Source organism: Syngnathus scovelli, unplaced genomic scaffold, assembly GCF_024217435.2.
Source record: "Syngnathus scovelli strain Florida unplaced genomic scaffold, RoL_Ssco_1.2 HiC_scaffold_46, whole genome shotgun sequence".
NCBI classification, from domain to species: Eukaryota; Metazoa; Chordata; class Actinopteri; order Syngnathiformes; family Syngnathidae; genus Syngnathus; species Syngnathus scovelli.
The window spans coordinates 129,099-139,712 of record NW_026061560.1 but is presented as its reverse complement, the minus strand read 5'-3'; the positions used below and the strand labels follow the sequence as shown (position 1 = coordinate 139,712).

At 50.8% G+C, this 10,614-nt stretch overlaps 1 protein-coding gene across 1 annotated transcript; it reads right to left on the bottom strand.

Moving 5' to 3' along the window:
* Positions 1 to 2,102: 2,102 nt before the first annotated feature.
* On the bottom strand, positions 2,103 to 10,410 carry LOC125968178 (janus kinase and microtubule-interacting protein 3-like). The gene is made up of 14 exons (XM_068649843.1): positions 10,285 to 10,410; positions 7,704 to 7,943; positions 4,652 to 4,756; positions 4,454 to 4,537; positions 4,173 to 4,235; positions 3,988 to 4,086; positions 3,797 to 3,894; positions 3,661 to 3,715; positions 3,475 to 3,540; positions 3,345 to 3,413; positions 3,191 to 3,268; positions 2,901 to 3,134; positions 2,696 to 2,821; positions 2,103 to 2,326 (listed from the first exon to the last, which is right to left on the bottom strand). The coding sequence occupies exons 1-13, from the start codon at positions 10,408 to 10,410 to the stop codon at positions 2,705 to 2,707; spliced, it is 1,434 nt and encodes a 477-aa protein (XP_068505944.1). The 3' UTR covers positions 2,103 to 2,326; positions 2,696 to 2,704.
* Between the last annotated feature and the right edge of the window lie 204 nt (positions 10,411 to 10,614).

The following is a 10,614-nucleotide window of genomic DNA, read 5'->3' as shown; positions in this document are numbered from 1 at the left end:
ACAACATACTCTGTAACAGATTAGGCAGTATAATCACATATGTTAACTTGAGAGTGCCCACACTCAATCTACTTATCGTGATGTGTTAAATCAATTACTGTTAGACATTATTTGTCTGATAATCTACCAAATCTTTGAATTGAAGAATTTGTGATTTAATTAATAGCTTGTTCAGGGTAATCAGACTTGTATATAATTCTAATGGCCTTCTTTTGAAAACTATTCTGAATTACAACTTTGGATCTTATATTACTTTGCAACATTCTACTCGGTGACAGATTAGGCAGTATAATCACATATGTTAACTTCAGTGCCCATACTGTATTTATTTATGGTTATTTGTTAAATCAAGTACTGTTAGACATGAAATAGGAAGTGTTTAACATAAATGTTATGGCTACTCACCATTGTAGCTCGCTCCTGGTCAATGATATGAGCCTCTTCTTGCAGTGGAAAACTTGCAGCCAACAAACACCGTGGAACCTAAAGGAATGAAATTAAACATTAACATTTCGCCTGGACAAACATTCACACGTACAACGCAACGCGGCTACACTTCTGCTATTACAAACGTAAATCTCCTTAAACACAACGAGTGTTACTTACCGTGTACGCTCTAGGCAAAATTGGATGTGATGCAATTCCAAATCTATCTGAAACGGCAGTTAAAAGTAGAGTTACATCAAGTTTTCTTTTTTAATCAACACAATCATTTACAACCGTTGACCAGAAAGAATCGTCGAAATTCGACGTCCCCCACAAACGCCACGCTCACTCGCTTTTCAGGGCAACAAAAGTACTTCTTTTTAAAAACGATGAGTTGTACTTACCGTGTACGCTCTGGACGGTCCAGTTGCAAGCAGAAAATAAAAATATTTCTCTTGTTAGTCGTATGTTACCATCCGCTGTGTCTTTGTCAACATCGCCGCCATTTTCCTACTTCCTGCTGCGAGCCACGCCCACGGATTTAAATTTGGGCGGAAGCTCTTTCCATTGGCGTCGTTTTCGCGTATAGCAAATCCGATTGGTTGGGAAGGGGGCACGGTTATGCAGCCGAGGGGTCCTGTGATCGGTGGGATGTAAAGTAGGCGTCGACGTCACGTCCGCGTCACGTGACCACGACGTGGCAGACGTCATATAGCAACCGCTGTTTTGTTTAGTAGACTTACAGTTGTTATGCATTGACATAATGGCGCACACACCAAATAGATTTAAATAAATTAAATAATTCTTCTGCCCACTCTCTTTTAAACAAGTTAACTCTCCCCGCGGATTTGAATTCCGGCGAAAGTTACGTCCATCGACGTCACGTATGTCACGTGACCACGACGTGGCAGATGTCATATAGCAACCGCTGTTTTGTTTAGTAGATTTACAGTTGTTATGCATTGGCATAATGGTGTGCACTCAAAATAGATTTAAATAAATTTAATATTTCTTCTGCCCACTCCCTTTTAAACAAGTTAACTCTGCCCACGTCCATTGACGTCTTGTCTGCGTCACGTGACCACGACGTAGCGACGTCATATAGTAACCGCTGTTTTGATCAGTAGACTTACAGTTATTATGCGTTGACATAATGGCGCACTGGTTAGCATGGCCACCTCTTAAGCATGATGTTGCGGGTTCGACGCCTGATCAATGTTAGCATGGAGTGAGCTGAAGTGCATGGCGCTGAAGATTTGAATCTTTGAAATGCGCTGAGGTCTGACATATCAGGCAGAATGGTTTGCCATCACGTTCAACAAAAAATAGAAACTTTCCCACTCTGATTAAAACGTCCTGTGTTCATCTACGTATTTTCGTTTTGCTGTGCATCTTTTCCCTGCCATTTCGAGAGCCCAATTGACACTCATAGTTTAAAGAAATGTGTTTGCCCATCCTACTTTGTGGAATTTCACCACATGCGCTTTTGACCAAAATACCAAATTGAACTCAAGTGAAGCCAACACGCACAAACCCCCCCCCCCACACACACACACACACACAAATGTTGATATGAACATAAAAGAGCCGCATGCGGTTCGGGAGTTGCGGCTTGGCCAAACCTGTACTATACAACTTTATTTGTATAAAATTTTCACAACAGCTGTCACACAAACAAAGCGGGAAAAACCGAAGACGTGCGTGTTCCGCCCACGCTGGATTTATTTGCACCTTTGAAAAGACACCGTATTGCCGCAGATGTGGCAAAGAGTACTTTTGGGCATCTGAGACGGAAGGATGTCCAAAGCATCACGTCACCTGCTCTGGTAGGCATGGTGGTGGGACGTTGAGGTCAACCGCTTTGGGGTTGGCTGAATCTTTGATCGCAGGATGCCACACACTTGAAGACAGAAGCAGAAAAGCAGAGCTAAATGCAAAATGTACTCACCGGTGACTCCAATTTTTTTCCCCCCTGAAGAAACAGCTGGACGGGTGGCCCCGGCTGGCCAGTGGGACTCTTGTTATTCTGACCCTTTTTAGTGCGCGTTTGGGGCAACAACCGTTTTTTGTGGCGCTCTCTTCTGGTTCAAAAGTGCCCTGCATGTGAATTTGCTTTTCCTGCCTTCTGATTGGATGAGCGCCGGTGTGACGCGGTGCCTCTGTCACCGTGGCGGGGGGTATACGTTGGCATCGGAGCGTCTGCCAACGTCTGAGACCGGCTGGCAGTGTATCGGAGGTGTCGAGTGCGGTGCCGCTGGAGCTCACTCACCAGCTGGTGTTAGGGCCACAGAATGAAGGCCAAGGAGAAGAATAGAAAGAGAAACAGAAACTTCTCCTCCAATTGTTTGATTTGTCTCTTCTGAGCTTCGATGAATTCTTTCAGCTCTTTGTTCCTCTAGGACGGACAAATGGAAAGTGGCATTCAAAAGCCAGTAAGCGTGCAAGTAAGTGCCGGGCTGGCTTTGGGCCCTTACCTGTTGCGCGCTGTGCAGCAGATCCATTCTCTCTTGGAGGATGCAAGCGTCGCGCTCCCTCAACTCGCACATCAGGGCTCGCTTCCATTGGTCCACGGCGCTCCTAAGCTCTTCTCTCTGATCCGCCGTCAGCACGTCATTCACGCCAGCGTGGCTGGCTTTTTCGCCGTCCGTGGCGGGGCAGTCCCGCTGCGGTAGCGCCTCGTACAACATGGCCTCCAGCTCCAGGATCCTCTGGGCCGCAATCCTCGTCCATCAGTGGTCCGGCGGGAGATTTGAGGGCGGCTTACCTTATGAGCCTGGTCCATGGAACACTTCCTGAAGTCCAACTCTTCATCCAGGTAGCCCTTCTGCTTGCAGAACATATCCTAGCACAGCTCAAGGTCAGAATTGTTGGGGCACATTGCCGGAGTTCCCCTTGGCTGATGTCGCGTGTCTGTCTACCTTCTCACTTTCAATGTCCAACATCTTCTGTTGAAGTGCTGACTTGGTCACTTTGATGTATTCTAACCACTGAGGAAAGGCTGCTGTCACATAAGCAGAATGCGAGAGCGTGCGTGGACGTGCGCGTTACCTTCTCGGCTAGGGTGAGAAGGGTCCTGGCGTGAATCACGACCACCTGCTCCTCGTTGGTGAGATTCTGCAAGAGCCCAAAGGCACAGCGTCAACAAGCTTCTTTCAGCGCAAAGCCTTCCAAAAGTCACATTTGAGCCGCCGAGTCTCGTGGAGTGCGAACATAAGGAGTTCGACATACACTTACGGCGTTATAGCCCAGGATGTCCAGCTTCTTCATCAGATCACTGATGACGATGTCCGGGGGAAAGGCGCAAGGAGCAATGTAAGGTGTTCTGGGACCTCGGGTTAAGGTTAGGGTTGCGAGGGACGCCTTACGTACGCTCACGCCCTCGGCCTCGCAGTAGATCTGCAAAGGGCTGAGGCCGTCTGGGAAACGGACTTGCAGAAACTTCAAGACGGGGGAGCGCCACTCCCTCTCCTGAAAGGCAGAGGCATGCATCCGTCCGTCCGTCCGTCCGTCCGTCCGTCCGTCACATCTCTGGCCTCAACACGCTTGTGCGAGTCTTCCCACCTCCAGCTCCAGGATGCGGAACTCAAGCAGTTCGTTTTGGTCTCGGATATCCTGGATGTGCTCTTTCAGACGCGCTTCTTCCGCCTCCATCCGCCTGACCTGAAAAGACAGTCAGACCTCATCTGCGGGGCTTCCCGTCAGGTGTGACGCCAAGCGACTCCGCCCAGCGCCTTTCTTTCCGTCACCTTTTCGGCCAACTGCTGATTGCTCTGACGCAGCAGCTGCTTCTCCTCCACCCACTTGACATTCTAGAAGAGACAAACGCGTGGACAGCTTTGGAATGTTGTGTCATTTTCATCCACAAATTCTTTGGTTGACTGGAAAATGACATTTGCTTTTCTCCGCATTTTCCCAGCCACGTTCGGGGGGGGGGGGGGGGCGTTGGTCCAGTAATGCCAGACGGATGAGTGACTGAAGAATGTAGCTATTTTGTCTGAGAAAAAGGTGTGCTCATTGATGAGCTTACCTGTCCTTGTTGCTTCAGCGCTGACTCCAGATCTGCTACTCTGCTTTGATAGTGACCCATTTCTACCATCAGCTTTTCTCTGGTCTGAAAGGAGGAGGAGGGAGGCTCCTCCTCCTCCTTTCAGACCAGAGAACACCCGAGGCTGGGTGAGAACGGGGAGGCTGCGACCCGGCCGGGGGTTGCGGGAAGGGGCGCCACCTTGATCTCCTTCTCGGCGTCGTAGTCCCCTTCGCTGGTCTGGGCTAGCAGAGCGTAGGCTCGTTGCAGCGCTTGATATTCTTGCGTCAGCTGGCGGTAGCGAAGCTCCGCCTCTTCATGCACACACCAATGCAACACAGCACTAGTACCAGAATCAGTCAGACCGGCGACAAAGCACCCGCGACGCAAAGACGAGTCCGATTCCAGGCTGAAGAGGAATGTTTGGTGCCAATACGCTGGCAGAAATGGCGGGCTACCTCTTCGGGTTCCGTGTCGGGGGTTCTGTCGGTGTGAAAAGACAAGGACGATCCGTCCGGGTCCACCAACACGTCTTCGTTGTAGCCGTAAAATGTTTCGATGACCTGCGGGCGCGGAAGCAAACATCTCTCTGAACAAACTGAAGCGACACCTCACGATGAATCGACGAGAGGAACGATAGCGAGAAAAAGGCCATTTCATCTTGCGCAACACCAAGCAGCCGCAAACAAACAGACTCACCTTGCAGGACCTCACGCTTTGTTCCTCCTCAGAGATTCTCGACGTCGGTATCGTAGCAGCAAATCTCTCTCCTGTCGACACAAATAATCCGCCTTTGAGATTCTTTGGATGCAAAGGGAACGAACGGCTCCGGCGCAGAAACAAACGCGACTCACAATGACATTTCTGACATGAGCTCCTGTCTCCAGAGCCTGAAAAACACGTCACCGGCGATGATTGGAGGGACGCTCGTCTTTTCCAAAAGTGACAACTACAGGGTGTGTCAGGGTTTTCCAGATTATCTTTATCGTATCATTGTGTTGCTTTGACTTTGACTGCGACCTGTAATAAATAATATTATTTATCCCTTATTTATCCCTATCGCTTATCCCTTCCTACACAAAGTCGTAAAACACCCCTTGCTATGTTTTGACTAGAGGTCAAGGGCTTCCTCTATTCAATCCACTCTTACACCCACCCTGTTTCTCTTAATTAAAATGCTCGTGCAGGAGCCGAGAGTCAGACTTCATTCGTACAACGGATGGACTCTCCACCTGCAGGTGTCCAAAAGAACTTACTTGTCTCCCGTGTGGTTCTTGCAAAATAAGTTGGAGCGAGCGCAACTCTAACAGGGTGCATTTTGCCACTAGCTGCCTACGGACAATGACGTCGCGCTCGCGGCTCATGGTTGACGGGCTGAGCAGCCGGGCAAGTCCGTCGTTTTCAGCGCACAGCGAGTGGCAAAGGCGCTGACAAAACGGGAGCTTTGAGCTGCTGAAAACGGCAAAACAAGTCTAAAGCGTGTTCAAACGCGTGCGCACAATGCTCCTGCTTGAAAGGTCGGAATTTAAGGGGCCAATTTTTTGGATGGCGGCCGCCGGCCAAGCTTTGGACGGAAAAGGTTTCCTGGCGACAGCGAGCGAGCGCGGCGCTGCCGTACGTGCACCGAGTCGCCTGCCTGAAGACCTTGGACAAGTCGTCGATGATGTGCCGCTGCTCCACAACTTGAAGGAACTCCATTTCACCGTCCTGCTGGCCGCAACCGCGGTCCAGGTCATTGAGCGAACTAGGCCTTCTCTGTGGAACACAAATGCAGTGGACTCTGTTGGCACGCCGCCGTTGTCCGCGTCGACTTACCAAGCTTGCCATCTCCTCGTTCTCCTGGGTGACAAAGCGCACTTTGTTTTCAAGGCGACACAGCACCAGCGAGAGTTCTTCATTCTTCCTGCTCAGGCGTTTGTTTTTGTACAGGAGTGGCAGAAACTGGCTTTCTGTTTCTCTCAGTCGCTTTAGCTGCAAGCATGAAGTGCGGGATGTGAAAGACGCACAACACGCGGGCCGGAACGTATCCATTTCTTTTGCATCGGTTTGAACGGAATCGTGGCTTTGGCTCCCAATAAAAGACATCTACCAGGCAACCGACTCGCCGCGCCGCTCAACTAATAAGCAAGCGCAATGGGTGCCTCGCTGGATGGCGCGCATCAAACGTAGCGCAAACCTTCAAGCGTGCCGTCAATAAATTACCAGTTCATTGCGCTCTTCAGAAAGCAGGGCGTTTCGATCCTCCAGTTTCCTGATGACTGCGCTGAGCTCAGCGATTTTCAGATGAAACCGTCGCGTGTCCCGATCCTCCTGAGACTGAAAACGCCCCGCAACACACACACACAAGCACTCGTTCAAAGTTCAAAACTGTTTTTGTGCTACCTTCCTCCAGCAACGAACTAAGTCATGCGTACTGCAAGTGTGTGATGAGGTGGCTTACGCAATGAAGAGGATTGCTAGTAGCGGCGTTGACCCCACTTCCAGGGTAGTTTAGGCCCGCCCTTTGGGAATCCCTCAGGGCAGCGATCTGCTGCTCGGCAGCCTGAGTCTGCAGCTGAAGGCGGTGGACGTGGCCGGCCCCAGGGCTTCATCCAAAACACTAACCGCTCTGTCTTTCAGCTTGATCTCATCCGTCTGGATGTACAAACGGGGAGCGCTCAGGCAGGCGGGCAAACTCATTTGCCAGAATTGTGACAAAAACAAAGAGAGCAACCGGCCAATTTTTTTCTTGAATCGACTAGAACACCTTTGCTGTGACAAAAGCGAAGCGAGCAACCGGACATTTTCTTCTTGTGAAATAGAATAGAATGCCTTAGGTGTCATTGCACTGCAGGTATACAACGAAATTGGGAACATAGCCACGCACCGCGCATCTGATCAGTCCTACCAGTCGGCGGATCTCCCTCTCGCAGTCTCTCTTGGTTCGGCTCAGCTCCTCCCGATGCTGGTGATGAGCCGATCGGAGCTCGGCCGCTCGGGACTGCCAGGCCTGCTGGGCCGCTGCCAGGGCTTCTTCCGCGCTCCTGGTGGAGGCGACACCGCTCGGTCTCCCGACACCGCCGCGTCTCCTCCACCTCCGCCAGCAAAGCGCCCCCCCTCCTCACCTGAGCAGACATTGCGCCACACCGGGCCGTTGAGACCGCAACGGAGCGCCGCGACGCTTACTGGGGACAAGCTACACAATACGGTAGCGGCCGCATCGAAGCCCGACGTGGCGTGCGGATAGTCAGACACGGATAGAGCGGATCACCTTGTCCATGGAGCCGTCCCTCAGGCTGAGGACCAAGGCATTCAGTCGCTGGATCTCTCCATCTTTGATTTTGATCACTCTCATCAGCTCCATTTCATGCTGCCGCAGTAATGTCTCCCTGGTAATGGCTAACTCTTTCTGCTTCTCCTCATGGAGTTTGCTTTTGAGTTCCGTCATGGCGGCGGTGGCACGGTGGTGCTCCGCCCGCAGGTCCTGACTTCTCTCTCTCTCCAGACAGCTGACCTGACATGACTTAGACTTAGACAAATTTTATTGTCATCTTGTCTGCACATGGTGCATACAAAACGAAATTCCGTTGCATACGTCTTACAACAAAGTAGTGATATTGCAGTTGAATAGAAGTAACATATCCTATGAAAATGTATATATATACATATACTATATATATATATATATATATATATTAAAAATAAGTATAAAGTGCAGCAGTGATAATTATGCAATAGTGCAAGTAGGCAAAACAGTATTCAAGAGTGTGCAGAGGAATGCTAAACCATGTATTAAACTTCTATTTAAAGGGTTTATACAAGTTCAGTAAAGTTGGTAGTGCGAGATAGTGCAAGATAGAGGTCCGTAGTGTCATAAAGTACAGTTCTGTGAATGTGTGATGCAGAGTTCAGTTTAGAGCTCAACAGTTCTAGTGTTCAACAGTCTGATGACAGCAGGGAAAAAGCTGTTGCAGAACCTGGTGGACCTGCAGCGGATGCTGCAAACCTCTTCCCAGAGGGCAGCAGGGAGAACAGTCCATGGTGGGGGTGTGATGGGTCATTGATGATGTTACGGGCACGGGACATGCAGCGCTGAGATGAAATGTCCTGAATGGAGGGAAGAGGAGCCCCTATGATCCTCTCTGCTGTCCTCACCACTCTCCTCACGTTCTTCCAATCGGAGGCGGTGCAGCCTCCACACCACACAGAGAGACAGCTTGTCAGAATGCTCTCTATGGTGCTCCTGTAGAACGTCCTCATGATGGGTGGGGGCAGGTGGGCTCTCCTCATCCTCCGCAGGAAGTACAAGCGCTTCTGTGCCCTCTTGACCAGTGCCGTAGTGTTCATAGTCCAGGTGAGGTCTTCTGTGATGTGGACCCCCAGGAATTTGGTGCTGCTGACCACCTCCACAGCTGAGCTGTTGATGATCAGTGGAGCGTGGTGAGGCTGTTTTTTCCTGAAGTCGACGATGATCTCCTTCATCTTCTCCTCATTCAGGATCAGGCTGTTTTCTCTGCACCAGCCCACCAGCTGCTCCACCTCCTCTCTGTAGTCCAGGTCGTTGTTGTCTCTGATGAGCCCCACCACCGTTGTGTCGTCTGCTGACTTCACGATGTGATTGGTGGTGAACCTGAGGACGCAGTCGTGTGTCATCAGGGTGCACAGCAGGGGGCTCAGGACGCAGCCCTGAAGGGAGCCTGTGCTGAGGGTGATGACATCAGAGGTGTTCTGTCCGACCCGGACTGACTGAGGTCTGTTGGTGAGGAAGTCTAGCAGCCAGTTGCGAAGGGGGGTGTTGAAGCCCAGGTGTTCCAATTTTCCTACCAGATGCTGTGGGATGATGGTGTTAAACGCTGAGCTGAAGTCCAGGAACAGCCTCCGCACATGGGTGTTCTTCTCCTCCAGGTGAGCCAGGCTCAGGTGAAGAACGGAGGAGATGGCTTCCTGAGTGGAGCGGTTTTGCCGGTCGGCAAACTGGAACGGGTCAAATAATAGGGGGAGTCTGGAAACGATGTGACCTTTAAGCAGCCTTTCGAAGCACTTCATCATAACCGGAGTCAGTGCAACAGGCCGGTAATCATTAAATGAGGTGATTTGAGGTTTCTTCGGCACCGGAATGATGGAGGCAGTCTTAAAGCACGCCGGCACTGTGGCTTGGCCCAGCGAGGTGTTAAAAATGTCTGTGATGACCCCAGCCAGATGACTTGCACATTCCCTGAACACACGCCCAGGAATGTTGTCCGGGCCAGGGGCCTTACAGGGGTTGACTCTCCTCAGGGTCTTCAACACATCGGCGGAGTCAAGGCAGAGTACCTCCTCTTCCTGATGGGGGACAGTTTTAACTGCTGGAGTGCCGTTTAGTGCCTCGAACCTCCCAAAGAAGTTATTTAGACCATTTAGAAAGTCAGCATCAACTACACCCACCGGGGGGGGGGGGAGGGTGAGTTGTCGTCTGTAATCGCCCGTATGCCTTGCCACATACTCCTGATGTTTTTGACGTCGTGGAAACGATCCTGAAATTTTCGACTGCGGTCTCGCTTCGCTATTCTGATGGCACGGTTCAAGTTGGCTCTCGCTGTCCTCAGTGTCTCCTTGTCGCCAGACTTGAAGGCAGAGTTCCGCGCTCGTAGCGTTTGACGTACCTCCTCAGTCATCCAGGGTCGTTGGTTGCCCCGCGTGATGATATTCTTAGTGGTGCTGACGTCCTCGGTGCATTTGTTGATGTAGGCTGACACAGTCATGGCACACGCATGTCTAATCTACATCGGGAAAACTGGGAGGGAGGGAGGCAGGCAGGGAGGCAGGCAGGGAGGCAGGCAGGGAGGCAGGCAGTGTCTGTCTGTTGAGGTTTTCACCTTGTTCTTCTCCTGCTGAAGTTCTAACTGGACGTCCATCAGTTTGGTTCTCAGCTCGTCATTGGCGGCCTGAAGGGCGTCCGTTCGCTCCGCCTTGGCCCGCCCTGCCGGAGCTCGTTTGGACATCTCTTACTCGAGTCTCGCCCGGTCGTCAGTCAGAGATCACAACATTTGTACCTGGAGAGCACAAACGCAGCGCTGTTTTCCACTGGCTTCGAACTCAACTTCAATCGGTACCGTAACTTACAACATCATAAACATAGAACTAGCTTGACTTATTCATTGAATAAATGCATTTGGTTCTTCAAAACTGCATCACGCAACATAGCG